Here is a 16,680-nt window from a genome sequence, read left to right as displayed (position 1 = left end):
TCTTTCAAATAAAGGAAATTTTATTTGGCTTTTAACATTCTATTCTTACATTTTATACATCACTGACTGCTACCCAATCATTTTTCTTAAGTGGTCATAAACTTCTGGCAAAGTATTAAACAGATTTTTTTCTTCTGAATGATTAAATAAAGCAACAGTTTTTTTTTTAGTGCTCTGATTACTAAAACAATACAAGATTTTTATGTGTGGGGAAAAAGTGCTTAGTCTTTCTTTTCTATCTTATATTCCGGTGTTGAATAATTTCATATTTTGCTGTATAGGAATACTGTTCAATGGTTAAACAAAGTATAAACCTGCAGATCTGCATGCTGTCTGAAGCATTTTGGATACTCTATATATTTTACTGTAGAAAGTTTGATAACCAGTCATTGTATTAACATGACAAAATGTTCTTCTTGATCTTTTGGCAATCAGAAGAATGATGGTAATAAGACCCAACAAAATTACAATAAGGAAAAGAAAGACACACCAATGTATACATTTATCATCCAAGTGAGATTTTAATAATCTTAATTTTTGGAATATGAAACCAAGTTAAAGGCTAACATTGGAAGAGTTCATCACTATCATATTCATCAGTCTGTTGAACAGTTCTAGTTGAGGACAAGGAATACATACATTCTACATATGTTTTATGCGTTATATTGTAAGCAATAATTGTAAAGGCGGTGAAATCTATTGAACAAGGTTTAGCTTTGAATGAAGAATTATTGAAATGTTCGAAACAAAATCAGCACTGGTACATCTCACATCACTGTATAAGGTTTGTGGTACGTATTGACAAGAAAACAGACCTACCAGTTTCATGTGCAGCTAGAATAATTAAAGTAGGAAATATAATTTATGGCTCGAGGGGAGATTTATCAGTAGGACGCCTGCTAAGTGTATTTACAGTATATCTTTAGGGATTCAGAGCCCTGATGGCAGCCAACCTAAAGCTACCATGATTAAATTCATGCTGGAGGAGTACATAACTGATAAGAAACATTGATATAGCCATTTTAGAGAAAAGTTGAACTTGATATTTTATTGACATACATAGAATAAGTTATATAAGCTTTTGAGATCTCTAACAATTATGTAGCGTTCAATATTTTTCTAAGTTGGTCAAGTAAAAGTCATCAACTTCAAATTAGTGACTGTATGGAGTTATATGTTTCTCTCCGTGGGCTAGTGAGAGAGGCAGAGGGATCTGTGCCTCTAATGGCAAACTTTTCATCCCCTACTCCAGTATAAGACCACCCTGTCTCCACTTGTAGGGGTGAGACATACAGGCTTACTATATGTCTTTAACTTAAAGTAAGAACATAGGGCTCAGGTGATCATTTGGAACATAATTAAAAAACAAAATCTCTGTTGTGCAATATGCTATAACTTTTGAAATATTTTTTCATTATAAAATATCTCCCACAAATCATTTATTAAAAGTACTTGCGAAAGGCAGGGTAACACATTTTCCATCTTATTTATACACAAATCAGGAGAGCTACAGAATTCATGAAGCGATTACGAGTTGTGTAGCAAGTTTATAAAGACACAAAAGTCTTAGTTAACCAACCGGATGTTAACTACCGTGTTTCCCCAAAAATAAGACACTGTCTTATATTTATTTTTCCTCAAGAAGACACACTATGGCTTATTTTCAGGGGATGTCTTATTTTTATTGCGTACGGTACAACAATCTACATTTATTCAAATATAGACATGACAGAGGGAGCCGACCTTGTTGATGGGGCTGCCCGCACCTCTCCGGTCACCTCTAAGATAGCAGCTGTCACGATGGGGCAGATGAGACGGGCCGCCCGTCTTCTTTACCGCTCCGCGCCGGTACGCTGCATAGCCACGCCTGTTACTATGTCTTATTTTCGGAGTATGGCTTATATTGCGCAACTGCTTAGAAATCCTTATTTTATGGGTATGTCTTATTTTCGGGGAAACAGGGTAGAAGGTTAACTGCACTCTTCCACAGCAATTTGACTGAATTCTAGGTGCGACAGACACGCATGGAGGAAATATGTGTAATTCTGTAATCTGGTTCCTAAGAGACTTGTTATAGCTTTGTAGCTAGATTTCATGTTTTAAATATAATATTTAGAATCCAGTACAAGACATCTCCCTTATTTGAAACCGGAGAAATAAAGAAATGTAAGATGTGTTCGTCCCTGTCGCAGAGGAGAGATCCTCTTGTTTCTGGTGCTCTCTTAGCTGGATGTTCGTGATAATGAAGCTTGTTCGAGGAATACAGTCTGGAGCAGGCATTCCGCCTTTCCCAATCACATGAGAAGTAACTGGTAATATTCCGCATATATTTTACTCTGCAACTAGAATATATATTCACAATTATGTAATTATTACAAATTTAACATTTCTTTACTTCTGCTACAGCCAGGATATGTCCATCTCATCATTAACAACCATGAAGAGGTCAATGTCAGATGTCAAATAATATCTTCAGCTATTGATATGCACTATATGACCGAATGTATACGGACACTTCTTCTAAATATTGAGTTTAGGTGTTTCAGCCATAGCCATAGCCAATAGGCGTATAAAAGCATATGGGCAGCCATCTCCATAGACAACCTTTGGCAGTAGAATGGATTATACTGAAGAGCTCAGTGACTTAAAACATGGCGCTATCATAGGATGCCATATGTGCAACAAGTCAGTTTGTGAAATTGTTGCCCTAGGTCTGCCTGGGTCCACTGTATGTGCTAATATTGTGAAATGGAGGTGTCTAGGAGTAACAACAGTCATGAAGTGGTAGAACACACACACACTCACAAAGTGGGGTGCTGAAGTGCATAACATGTAAAAGTTATCTTCTGTAGCATCACTCGCTACAGAGTTCCACATTAACTCCGGAAGCAACATCAGCACACGCGCTGTGTCATGAAATTAGTTTCCATGGCCGAGCAGAGCAGCTGCACACAAGCCGAAGATGCACAATGCCAAGCATCAGCGAGAGTGATGTAAAGCCACTGAAATCTGAGTAGCTACAGGCCGTCCGTTGTCCCACCTCATCGCTCTTTTGGGGTTATACTGTGCTCGTGGTGGGCCACAATCGGAGGTGATTACGGAGAGGGAGTTCATTGGGGGAAACCTGGTTTTATTACCCATTCTTAGAACCGGGGTTTACCCAGCAGCTCTAGAACTGCGGCCCGGCTATCGTGCAGATTATTCCTGGGTATGCTTCTAGCGATGTCGCTCAGGGTCCCAACGATGGATTAAGACACTTTTTGGAACATAACCTTCTGAGCCTGAGCTCTCCACCGGTACCCCGCAATTGACACCACTCAATCAGTTTCACCCCGAAAAAGTCACGCATTGGTGGGTGGGCATTGCTGGCCATTTGACGGTATGGAGGTGCCAAACTGTCCAGTAGTGATGGGATTATACTCCTGATCTAATTATGTTTGTGCTGTTCCAAATAAACTCAGTTCGTGTTTTCCTCCTCAACATTAGTTCTGTCTGATGATTGGGGGGGTTGCTATAACAACTTATTGTCCTTTTCAGGACATATCAGAACTGAGTAGCTAAGCTCCGGCTAGCCACAGTGCCAGTACGGCTCCATTGAAGGGGTTAACCACTGGTGTCTCAGCAGAAGGAAGCACGATTTGGCAGGTTACCCAGGTGGGGTACAAATTGTTCCTTCACAGGGTTAATGGTCTGGGGCTGTTTTTCAGTGGGTAAGGTTAATGCTACAACATACAAATGCATTTTAGACAACTGTATGTTTGTGATTCCAGCATAAAGGCAGGTCCCAGAACAGTGGAAGCTGTTTTGGCTGCAAATGATATGACAACTGCAAGATAACGCCCATGGTTTTAGAATGGGATGACCACCAAGTCCATATTGGTGCAACAGACACCTATCTGTATACTTTTGGTCATAAAGTATATTTTTTTTTCTCTCTCTTAAATACATTTTTTTGCTTTATGGAACACACCATATCAGTAAAAGGGTATTTGTTGTAAGATAAAATAAGGCCTAATAAGGGGGATTTGTTCATAAATTAGCCCAGCAATCCCAACAAAACATCCAAGCTGGGTTAATAGCAGTATTTTAGAATCTGCTGAAATTGCATTGACAGACAATTTAATATATCCTATAATTGTTTTAAGCATTGATCCGTGTTCTCTTTTTTTGGGAAATACAAAGTCAATAAAAATAGATAATATATTCATGTAGCAATATTGTGTATGTACAAAAGAAAGGGACTGCTAAAAGTACAAACTGCATTACAACAAATGGCCTGGCTTACTTGCAGATGGATGGAGACGTCGGAAGGCTAAATTAAATCAGAACGCGTTATGTGGTTAGGACCCACCTGCTTTTTGTCATGAATGCTCCTCTGTGGTTCCACTAAATGACCGACTTCTCACCTGATTCCTCAGCTGCTGTATAAGCTCAGGGTTTTGCTGCTGGATCTGCTGAGCAAACTGCTGTCCCCTGCATGAAATAACCAAGATTCAATGAATAATGGTTTGAAACAATGTTGGGCAACATCTTAAATGTATTTAATAAAATTGGCAAACAAATCCCCCCTATTTAAATGTAGCACTGGGGAATGCTGGGAATTAGGATCAATAATACATATATGTGTACATATACATAATGATATAGATACTAGATATGATAATCTCACATATTCACGCTAGAGCACCAAGGTGCATGTGGGCTTTATAATATAGTGTGGGTTTTTTCATATTTTATTCTTTTAATGATTCCTTTGAACCAGCAGCACATACATACGCTTGTATGAGACTTGAAAGATCTGTTAATCCCCCCACTCCAGCAGCTGGACCTCCTCCAGAATTGGACATCATTCCCGACATCCTGCAATGCACAAAATTCATTTATCATCCACATTCGTTTTTCTTGTGTTGCTATATTGCTAGAATTGCTTCTGCGGAAAAAAAGTTTCACATTCTGGCTCGTATTCACTAAACCAGGAGCTTGTAGGTACTGAATCACTGCATTATGAACAGCCCCCGGTAGCTTCTCCAAGAAGTATAGCCTAGTTGGCCGTGTATAAGGCTAGTTAGTATGGAATTTCAGATGGTTAAGGTAAATTCACTTAAACCTCTGGTTGAACGAACACAACTCCTCCTTTGGTAACGGCAAGCGCCTATTTTATTTTACACAACTTGTCCATTGAGACAAACAGCCAAACTCACATCAACAGGTTTTCAGCACTAGAATAGAAAACTGAATTGCTGGGAAAGGGCAGATTGTTATGATCTCAGTTTAAAGAGGAATCCACATAAAAATGGTATATGTTGAGTGGGTGGTTAGATGGGTTGAAGAGCCTCCTAGGTAGAGGTTAGGCATATGGATAGGCATATGGTTATCCTGAATCTAAGACAAGAAGAAGGGCTGATGAAGGTTTGACTCTGTTTTAGCGAATAGACCCCAATATCTTGTGCAACACGGATACTCACAGCCGTTGTATCTGCGGATCTTGCATTAAGCTTGCTGCCTAGGAGAACAGACAATACGGAAGCAAAGAGACATTTGCATGTTAAAATCTTGGTCGGCTTCTTGATGATAAAAGCATCTCCCCAAATGGATACCATTGTGTAGCTCTGTAAGTGGTAATATATACAACTCTAACAACAAAATGCTTAAAAGATTTTAGCATTAATCCTTAAGGAGATAAGGGTTAATGAATGGAAAGAAAGCCCTGCTCTGGAATTTAAAAAAAAATATATATATATATATATATATATATATATATATATATAAACTGGAAATCGAGAAGACTGTATTAAACCAGCTGTTCATTCATTTAATTCAGATCCCCTTAACAAAATACAGCAAAAAAAGAAACTCATACAGCACCTTCCCCTTCTGGCTAATCCCCCTCAACTTTCTCATACATTGAATGCTTGCAGGAGCAGGTCCCTATTCTCCTTCTGTACCGGTATGTCTTAACATGTGTTGATGTTATTGGTAATATATGTCTTATCAACAGTCTTAGCTCAGGGTTTTGCTGCTGGATCTGCTGAGCAAACCGCTGTCCCCTACAGTTGATGAGTTAATGAAGCCTGCAAAGACGATGTGTAACAGGTGTAGTATTTAAACGTTATTTAGATGCCTTACCATGCTGACAAAAGCTGGGTTGTTCATTAGGCTGGTCATATCAAACCCAAATCCTGCACTTGTCTAGGAGAGAAAGAGAACAAAAGGGTAAGAACTGCAAAGGTTTTAGGATGAGTATTTCCAAATTAAATGCATATTCAGGCTTACCGGGCTGGCTACATGTCGAAGTTTCTGCTCTGCTAATCTTAAATTTGATTTATATGATTCGTTGTCAGGATCCAGATCTAGCGCTTTCTGGTAGCTGCCAATTGCTTCTTTGTATTTATTCATAGCGGCTAGTGCCTTCCTATAGAACAGTCATAAAAGTATTATTATCCTCACAAACAATATTACAGCTCTCCAAATCAACGGCCGCAGTACCTACAATCAGGGGCACACTACTCACTGGCAGAGCAAGGCGGCTCAATAAACATTCAAGATTTTATACAGAAAACTCAATTATGACCCTATATATCAGATGTACAGAATATCATCAACAAAGTAATGTACAGAACTGGTTCCAAAACAGACAGAGAAGGAATCAGTACATCCCACTGCAATATTTTGGGAAAATGTAAATGAAAAAGTAACTCACACTCTTACCCCATTCTTCCATAGGCCTTGCTGTACACGACATCAATCGAAATGGCCTTCTCGCAGTCTCTTACAGCATTACTGTGGTTCCCCAGTTGGTTAAATGCAGCAGCCCTGGAAATAATTCAGTTTGGGAATTTGTGAGGGTTAATTTAACCCCTCTGTTTAGCATTTGGCTGGTGTATCTGTAAAAAGGTTCTTGTGAGTTTCATTGTTTGACGCTAAGATTGCACATTTTGTATTTTAAACAAGTTACCTAAAAAGTTATGCTTCAGACATAGTTGTAATTCTTGAAAGGCATAACATGGACCCCATTGTGCTTTGCTCCCCACAGGCTGACATTGGCTATGTTTTCTGCCATCCACCCTATATGGTTTCATTGTAACCAGTCTTTCCCCAGTGTACTTAATTACTCTACTATGTTCCTCTTTACCGGTCTTATTCTGTACCCCTCACCTTTTCCTTATGCTATTCTCTAATCAATCTGCACTTCCCTTGCATTCAGATATTGTCTCCGTCTATCTCTGCCTCTTCCACAATTTCCCTTTGCGACAGGGTCTTCTTTCCTCTGTACCACGCCTGCAACCTCAACCTTAAGGTTCTCCTCCTCCCAATAATTATACTATCAACCCATTTTGGGAATGTAATTTAATACCGCATTTAGGGGGAAATGACATAGCTGTATACAGCATTTAAAAAATGAATAAGTGTATCGTTTTATGCTTCCTTACACCTGACCAGTGAGTATTTTGGAAAGCAATATCATTACCTGTTGCAATAATAAACTGCATTCTTTGGATCCAGCTCTACAGCCTGTGTATAGCAATCCACGGCTGCTTCATAATTCTGCTCCTTCATAAAGTTATTACCTGAATTTTAAAAAAGGGAATCCATGTTAAATTAATGATGTATGCCATTGTGTATGGTGCTTATTCCCCCCCCCCCAATAATATATAGGTTGCACTATAACAGTTAAATGAATTTAAAAGGCTTTCTTCATCCATAAATATAAGCCCACTCCACGAAAAACACTGATTTTATGTACAATGGCAGCATAATTCCTTTCAATGGTAAATTCAAGCAGTACAGGTTAATGAAGGCACCAATATTCCCTAAAAGACTTAAGAAAGACCATTGGGGGTTTGTAGTAGATCTGTAGTAAATGTGTACAGTAGTGGAGCGTTTTGGCCATATAGTCAGGTGCAGTTAATGACACGCTTTAGTAACTAGCCGTACATATACAGTACCTTCATCCTTTAACTGCTCAGCCTTTTCTATATCTGCTGGTAAAGATGAAAACGATTCTATGGGTGTTAACTCTTCCTTCTGTAGAAATTGAATGGTTAACAAGTGGTATAATTTCATTAACCAAAAAAGAAATGCTATTAACAGTACTTTAGAAGATAAGAATTTTCAAAAAAAGTTTTTTATTTTATCTACAGGAGACTTCTATTCCGAAATGTTCTGTCGGGCCTTCTGGATTTCTTCAAACTATGTCCCTTTTAATGCAAGAACAGCTTGCAACATTTTATTGGATTATCCGATTCAATCAACCTGGTAAGATTTTAGTGCAGGCTCCACTTCAGAAGCCAACCTGTTTGCCAATCAAAGAATGGCACTGGCTGATTAGTCAGTCTGCATTGAATTAACTCAGGTCATTTCAGTTACATTAATAAAGGGTCTTTTGCTTGCGGAATACTTAAGTGTTCGGATTAAATTATCTGATGGCAGAATTCAAAGTAGCTTAATGAGGGTTTTTTTGCCTTCTTTTGGATCAAGAATAGGTAGGTCAGGTAGAAGGGTTGAACCTTATGTACCATGTAACTATGTATATGTATCTATATACCAAATGTTAGGAGCAATATCTGCAGGAAACGAGAGACCATGAGCCCTGCAGCATATGCAGTAGACAAATAGTGAACACAAAGAGCCTTGATGAGAATGCATAGGATTGCTGAAAAATAGTGCTGCAGTACAACCATAAAAAAGTAAGAATGAAAGAAGAACGAAGAATGAATTTGATTTCATTCTTCCCAATTAGGTTATCGGGAAGTTGTTTCTGACAAAGAACACAATGGGTTACAAACACACTGACAATGACCGCAACTGGGTATATCCCAAGTATCTTCCTACCCTCAGCTTTCATATTGAAGCCAGGGTTTTGTCACCCGCGATGTATCAAAATGGGTCGAGTTAGATGATGGTCAACTGCATCAACCCTGTAATTCTGGCCATGACAGGGATTTCATAAAAACATTAGACCCACAACAAAAAGGACAGATTGGATAATACATGATGCCATATTAATTCTGATATTTACGCGTATGTTCTTTCACGCGATACACATTCAAATATTGAACACAAGAATGTTAAATATTTTCATGTAATAAAACAAACTGTGAATTACCTTCAGATAAGCTTGTGAGAACATTTCTTCCAAAGACTTTGGAGTTGCAAGATGTGTATCTTCTGGGCCAATCTTAAAGACAGTCTCCAGACACTGAACTGCCACTGATCCAATAAAAAGGATACATTAAATAATGACGGGAATACGTACGGAAATGAACAGGGCCGGCCCTATAATGGGGCAGACTGGGGCAATTGCCCCAGGCGGCACTCTAGAAGGGGTGGCACTTTGCCGCCCCAAGCGCTTTTTTTTGTTTTTTTTTTTAAGCGGAGGAGAGAGAGAGGGGCACCGAGTGGTTTTCGCTTACCCGCTCGGCGCCCCTCTCTCTCTCTCCTCTGCGGCGAGTCTCCCTGTTCGGTCCCGGTGCCGGCTTGTAATGCAGAGCGCCGGAAGTGACGTCAATTTCCGGCGCTCAGCATTACAAGCCGGCACCGTGGCAGAGCAGGGAGACTCGCAGCAGGACTGTTTAAAGGTAAGTACCGGGGGGGGGGATCGTAGATTATGGCGTCGGCGAAGTTTAAAATGTCGCCCCCCCCGGCGTCGGCGGGGGGGGCGGCGTTTTAAACTTCGCCCCAGGCGGCGTTAAGTCTTCGGCCGGCCCTGGAAATGAAAAATGCAATTTCAGAGTTAAATTTTCAAGAATGTGCTATGAAAATCAGGGGAGGCCTGGCAACATCACCATGGAGTAAGCCCAGCCAGGTGGCCCTTTTTACCTCTTTGTGGCCAATGATATACCAGGTACGTCATGAAAAGATGTGCCCAGAGGACCAATGACATACCTGGTACGTCATGGTAAAAAAAACAGCATGACTGATTGTGGGGTCACTGCTCCATGACGGGTACAAACAATGGTTTTGTCTCTATGTCTCTCTTTCTCAGCATTATTATGACAGAAAACAGTAAAAAACAGTGATACATTTTTTTTTACCTGACCCTAAGGTCTTATTGATATGTATGGTTTTTATGTATTTTGGATCGTTAGTGTTAAAACATTAGGTAAAGTAAAAAAACTACAATAAAAACATTTATCAGAGCACAATATATGTTTTGGTATTTGTTTCCAAACTTATACTGTCTATTGGTAATTTATAAATACCTGTAAAGTTTACCTTTGGGTTTTCATTTTTGTTTTAATATATATATATATATATAGTGTTTTTAAAGTATTACATATATGAATATGGTTTTTAAAAAAAGCACTGCAAAAATATGTAATTTGTATGTGTAAACTAAATGAAAATATAGCAGTTGAAGAAATATAGCAAAAACATGAAAATTGCTCTGGTCCTATAGTGTAAAAAGCCCTTAATTCAGCTGGCAGATTTTATTTTATTTTTTATATAAAAACTGCTAAATATCAAAACATGATTCATTCTTAGAACGCTGCCTGGAAAATATCCCCTCTTAAGGTCCACATAAGTCACCTCCACTTCCTGAAAGGATTCTATTCTGGATAGGTGATATATTATGGAATAGCGTTGTGACAGGCTTACATTTGGACTTTTTTATAATAAATTAAAAAATGTGTATTATTGGTCATGCTGTGAAGGGCACTGGGTTATCCTCTCTAATCTGTTTTTGGCTACTATTCATCCTACCATCAACAAGCATATTCTTTTGGGTACATAAAAGTAGTTTTCTGCTCAGAACAAAAGGTTATTAATGTCCAACAGAAGATTAAAATTATCACACATTCTGTGAACTTTTTCCATTTGTTTTAAGCGTTTTATAAATTCACTTCTACAGCTACATGTAATGTTTCTGCAATTTCTTTGGACTGGGTGACAATAGATTTTTCTGGTAAGCCTATTATTTAATGACACAAATTGTTAAGCTTTGTTTTACCCTCACGATAAGTTTTAAAACTTCTTCTAACAAGTGTTTGATCAATAATTTTATGTCATATTTCCATGTCCTTGGTGTAACACGATACTTTAACCTTGGTATCAACATTCCGGCATTTTATAATTTCACATTCGATAAGTTAAAGGATGTCATCTGTAGAAAAATGCCAAATGCAGGGGTTCACACAGTTTTAGTGAAGTACAGTTAACCAATGCAAAGTAATTTGGAACTTGAGCATTGCTAGACTCACACTTGAGCATCTGTGGGATGTGCTGGACAAACGAGTCCGATCCATGCAGAACCCACCTCCCAATTTACAGGACTTTAAGGGACTGCCGCTAACATCTTGGTGCCAGATACCACAGCACACCTTCAGTGGTCTAGTGGATTCCATGTCTTGACGTATATGGGCTGTTTTATCAGCAAAAGGAGGATCTTTACAATATTAGGTAGGTGGTCATAATGTTATGGCTGCTTGGTGTAAACTTAGGTCTTTGGTCTTTTTAGCCCCTTACAGCGCCTCTGATTCCAACACTGTTTCTGAAGGATCTAAAACTTATGTGTAAAAGGCACTGGTGACCAAATGGTACAGCTCCAACCAGGGTATAACCGTGTAGAAAACTGGTGGCTCATTTTAAATAACGGAAATTGATTAAATCCCTTGTGTTCAATCATGGTTATACAGAATTCATGCCTGTTAAAGGCCATCAAGGCTTGGACTTTGACATCCCTGCACTAGAACATGGCATCTTTCTAGGTATAAGTGTCAGTATTTCTCCTTAGACAGATACAGAGAAGAAAGTGTGGATTTCTATGTAACCAGTCCCAAAAGCAGCATCTCACCCCTGACATCATCAAAATGCAGGAGCTGGAACTTCCTGTTGAAGTAATTAAACATTTAACCACCCAGCCCGAAGGGATTAATGACAAACATAGCCTTTGACATTACAAATGCTGGCACTGCCACCAGATCTGAATGCCAATGGACATTGGCAGAAAATGGAAGAAACACACTACTAAACAGCAGAGATTTGTAACAATGGAAAGTGATCTTTCCCACCTCTGAATGTATCTGTGTATGTAATTAGGCGATGGAGCTTCATTCCAGGTGCACTTTACAGACAGTGCTGTTTTATACATGAATCTTTCAGGAAATCCACTCCAATAAAGTCTTAATCAGGACTTCCTTGTTTAAGTGTTAAGTCTTCCTACATGCGTTACTAATGGATTGACCATATTAATTATTTACCTTCCAAACTTTCCTGCTCATCTGATGTGTAATCATCCCGCTGACTCTGCTCTCTCAGGAAGTGGATGACTGCATATACGAGTCGTTTAAGTGAGGACATCTTTACAGCAGACAAGGAAAACCTAAATCACATAATGTCATCATTTAGATCTTTGAAGGAAATGTTATGCTAAATGAATACAATTCAAAAATGTGCATTAATACATGAATATTGAAATGCTATAGCTTTACAGGAAGAAGAAAATAATTCTCATAATCACAACTATTGGTGGCTTAAGAAATAACATTTACTGTTGTTTTTAAAGAGATGCAGCAAAGAGATGCGCTCAAACAAGCTAACAATCTAGAACATTTTAATAGAAAACACAATTTTTTTTGGTAGGAGTTCTGCTTAGGAGTTGAGGCTTTGTGAGGCATCATGGTCCTTTCCCCTCTTCCATGCAATCTGGCCTTAAATAAGGTAAAGCATCTCTCATATTACCTTGTGGTGTTTCATATACACAGATAGTGAAGGCAGAAACAAAACATTTGGCACATCTAGTCTGCTCTTTTTTATACCTTTTTCATGATTTAAGGGATTTGAAATATCTCTTGTGATTTTGCCTTCATGCTTATATAACAGAGTTTGATCATACCGACTTCTACTTCCAACAGCACTTCATCAGATGTAAGCCCAGCGGGATAAAATTACATTATCGCCAGCAACATTCATGCTTTCAGGAGCTAAACGTCACTACTAAAAGTATTATGTGTATTTAATTCCAAACACAATGGAAGTAGCATGTTGTACACTGAGCTGTAAATTAGCCAGATAATGTAAATAAATCCAGATGACTAGATCCAGATTAATTCTTTAGTTTTAAGATCTATGCAGGGGTGGCCCAGTCCCAGATTCTTCAAACACATGTGGGGGGAGTGCATTGAAATAGAAATGTGTGCTAGGTAGGCTTATGTTACTTAAACAGAATAGCAGGAAAACTATACATAAAGCTTAGCATGTGCCTTCCTTAGTTCCTGCTTCCCAAGTGCGATTTACCTGCAGTAAATCCAGTGTTCGCTACACTCGTGTGTTGCCTTTTCTAGCCGGACTCGGTACTAGTTTGAGTCGACGTCAGATGCACGTAATGCCAGAGTAGTATTGTTATTGTTGTAACAACACATGACTGGTTTAACCCCTTAATGACAAAGCCCGTACATGTACGGGCTCAAAATGCATTGTTTTCAATGGGTTTAGGGACCGCCCATTGTCCTTAAGGGGTTAAGGACATCTGGCCCCATTTCAGTACAAGTATTTAGACCGTAAATCACAGGCAGATAACTGAAGGCTATAAAATTGTGGTGGAGTTCCTCTTTAAATAGATTAATAGAATAGTAGCCAAATTTAACATAAAACAATGCAGCTCCCCACCTCCTCCATGGTCTGATGATTCTCACCATTGACTTGCTGCTTGAAGCGACCAATCAGTGGCAAGGAAGCACTGCCATTGAAATCAACCTTTTTTGAATGTGCCAACCCAGCAATAAGTATATAACATGCAGAGAGATGTGTTCGGCCAAACAGATCTCCTGCACGGAAAATAGCTGGGGGGGCAGGAAAGGGGTAAATGCATATAGGGGATTCTTTTTTTTTTTTTTTGAAGCCCGAGGTGCGTGCTTCTTTGGTGCCGCATTCTGTGCTCCGAAGAGGCAGCAGAAGCCCAATACGAAACTACAGACAAAATTCCTCCCCCCCCATGGGAGGGTTGGATCTTGGGACACTCCCCGAAGGGTGAGACCCCATTGCCATGGGGCACTCCCGTAAGGAAGTAACCCCCTTTAGGCTTCACCACAAGAAGGCAGTGTTCGAAAACAAAAGTGCCAAATCGTAAAACAAAAGGTGAATGTGGCCTCGCATAAAGGTTTGGTGACCGTGAAAATCCAAATCCAAATAATTAATTGGCACACGTGCTTTCACACATTGTGATGTATAAATAATAAGAATAAATAAGGGCAGGCCATAACTGACCTAGCCAATTCAAAAATAAGTTTCACTCCATGCCCTGATGGTGCTATGGAGGAAGTGCAGGATCGGCCGGTGCAAAAATGTGCATTTACCGTGTGCAGCGGCGTGCAAGACCGCACACGGTAACTCCGACATTACGTCAGGGCAATTTAGGCACCTCGGGCTCCATGCTTTCCCGACCCTAAGGCCAGAGGATCAGCATATTCCCCCCCTTCTCTAAAGGGAAACTACACTTTATCTTAGCCAAAAGGCCGAGAAGCGATATCGTATATGGGGGATTCTGAAGAAATGTGAAGGGGCCTCTCAGCTATCACATGCACTCAAATGCATTGGATGGTCACCATTAAAAGATGCTTAGTCTATACCGGATGCTTAGCATTGCTCATTTTCAGAAGGATTGCCTGAGACTGACAATCTGCTTTTGGCCCAGTTTTATCTTTTTTTTGTTCCAATCACCTCTATTTCTGCAGATTAAAGTTTGTCAACAGCACTTTCCATTCGCAGAGGTTGCTTGCAGCAGTACATGCCCCCCCCCATGGTCCAGTGTTTTATGCAATTTTTGGCTGCTTGTAGTAGCCAATCAGCATTAGAAAAGCATTGAATTCAATGTGGGAGCACTTTTTATGCACAAGGTGAATATATGGTGGGGTGTGCAGTGTTCAGCTAAACACATCAACTGCTAGCTAAGGAGCTGGGGGGCAAGGAAAGACGACAGATGCATACATTCTTGTAAATCCCGCTATGCATTTGCAAGGGGGTAAGAATATTAATTTAAAGGGGATGCTCAGCTATCATATTCATTAAAGTGGATATGACGCCTGGAATGTCCCTTTAAGTGGCTAAGTAAAGCTCATCATAGTTTCATTCTGTGGGAATCGTTGGTTATTTATTTATCCGATATCCAGTGAAACCACCGCTGGTCCAGTCCGAGTGCGCTGTACCCTGCAGCATCCCAGTGCTGGCCCGAAGTCCAGTACCAATGTCAGCAAAGGACAGACGCTAAGCTGCTCTGCACTGCACTGTGCTTCTCCCAGACGCATAGAGAAAGGTATGACGGATCATTTTATATAGAAATAAGAGTAATAACTCAATGCCATGTATTAAAAACACAAAAAATACATCAACTGAGACAAATCAGAACTAACTTATATATATAAAATAATATAAATGTTTCAATGTGTGACCCCAGAATCTGGTCATTCACCCCGAGAACAGGTTAAATCCCCGAGACTCAAGGACAATCCCGGATAAGGACACGTGCAGCCAGTGCAACATTTACTATGAGGGATTGTCTCGGAAAATCCCACAGTGACCCAGGACTATAAAACTATTGCCTTTAGATAAATGCCAGCCCTGTGGCAAATACTATACGATACTATATAATACACGGTGCGGTCACTAGAATAACATCCCTTATCTATTTCATGTGAATTACAATTCAATAATAGCATGAAAGCTGCGTATTACGCTTTTTATTATACACAGTCTAACACCCCACACTATCTGCAATGCTGCGGTCTCATCACAGGAACAGCCGAACCATTAACAACACGCAGAACTTCCAGAGAGTGAAAACCCATAGTAAACACGTTGTTACAAACAGTAACCATGTAACCCAGAATAGTACCCTGCATACAGCATATCACATCCCCACTGATTCATCCAGTCCTTATTTTATTTTAAAAAAAGCATCTCATAGCATTTGGTAAGCAGCCTGTAAGATCTCACACCTGTCCCTGCTGTCGTATAAAAATAAAGGTATTTTGCACATTTCAGTTCTATTACAATAAAGGGAATGAAGCAGCCTAGATTTTTCCGACGTGCCATCAGCACTAAGGCCTGCTTTGTGAGGCTGGTACATGGGGTGTCCTGCAGGCAGCCAGGCCATAGCATCACTTAGCATGCAGAGCACGGCTTACCCCAACACGCAGCGGCAGCCTTTCACCAGCACACCTGCAGCAGCCGGAGCGAGTGGAGCAGCCTGCGGGATGTGCTGCGTTCATAATGAACCTCCCTCTGACACTATAGGCTCACTATGGACAAGTCCCTCCCTGTCTCTTCCTTGTTAGTTAACCCTTCCCTTACATCAAAAATAGTGCATATGATAGCTGAAATGCACCTTTATATTTTTGTGGACTCCCCACGCCGAGCAAAAAACGTGATCGGCTGAACATATCTGTTTGCGTGTGATATATTCGCACCCTCCAGCTCCAGCACTGCCTTGGTGATCGTTCCAGACGGGTCCATTAAGAAGACCGTGCACATCAATGAAAGCGATACTATTCATTGCATTGGAGCGCCCTTTTAAAAATATCCAACTGATCTTGGTCTTCACTTATTATTTTATTGTTTCATATAGCGGCATCAGATTCTGCAGCGCTGTACAAAGGGTAGACCAGACATAACAATTAGTATATAACATAACAAGATGACATACAGAAACGAGGGGTGGGTTGTCATTTTTGTAAAAAGGTATTT

General features: G+C 39.9%; 1 protein-coding gene across 2 annotated transcripts; it reads right to left on the bottom strand.

Annotated features, from left to right (window-relative positions):
- Window positions 1-2,281: 2,281 nt before the first annotated feature.
- SGTB (small glutamine rich tetratricopeptide repeat co-chaperone beta) lies at window positions 2,282-16,187 on the bottom strand. 2 transcript variants are annotated; one of them, XM_053457944.1, is made up of 12 exons: window positions 16,122-16,187; window positions 12,201-12,322; window positions 9,107-9,210; window positions 7,947-8,025; window positions 7,469-7,568; window positions 6,709-6,813; window positions 6,274-6,412; window positions 6,127-6,189; window positions 5,466-5,503; window positions 4,777-4,860; window positions 4,352-4,473; window positions 2,282-2,342 (listed from the first exon to the last, which is right to left on the bottom strand). In XM_053457944.1, exons 2-11 carry the CDS (start codon window positions 12,298-12,300, stop codon window positions 4,362-4,364), a joined length of 924 nt encoding a protein of 307 aa, XP_053313919.1. In that variant the 5' UTR covers window positions 12,301-12,322; window positions 16,122-16,187; the 3' UTR covers window positions 2,282-2,342; window positions 4,352-4,361. The 2 variants fall into 2 exon arrangements, with proteins under 2 accessions (XP_053313919.1, XP_053313918.1); XM_053457943.1 differs by lacking the exon at window positions 2,282-2,342 and having other exon boundaries at window positions 4,019-4,473.
- Window positions 16,188-16,680: the final 493 nt, after the last annotated feature.

Source organism: Spea bombifrons, chromosome 1 (assembly GCF_027358695.1).
Source record: "Spea bombifrons isolate aSpeBom1 chromosome 1, aSpeBom1.2.pri, whole genome shotgun sequence".
Lineage (NCBI taxonomy): Eukaryota > Metazoa > Chordata > Amphibia > Anura > Pelobatidae > Spea > Spea bombifrons.
Note: the sequence above shows the minus strand (reverse complement) of the source record. Positions and strands in the feature narration are given on the sequence as shown.

Bases quoted from the DNA above. Each gene is read 5' to 3' on its own strand.
- SGTB (XM_053457944.1), bottom strand. From the start codon at position 12,300: ATGTCCTCACTTAAACGACTCGTATATGCAGTCATCCACTTCCTGAGA. The intron at 8,026-9,106 runs GTAATTCACAGT...CAATTTCTACAG, and splicing joins TCTCACAAGCTTATCTGAAG to AAGGAAGAGTTAACACCCAT. The intron at 7,569-7,946 runs GTACTGTATATG...TTTAAAATTCAG, and splicing joins TGAGCAGTTAAAGGATGAAG to GTAATAACTTTATGAAGGAG.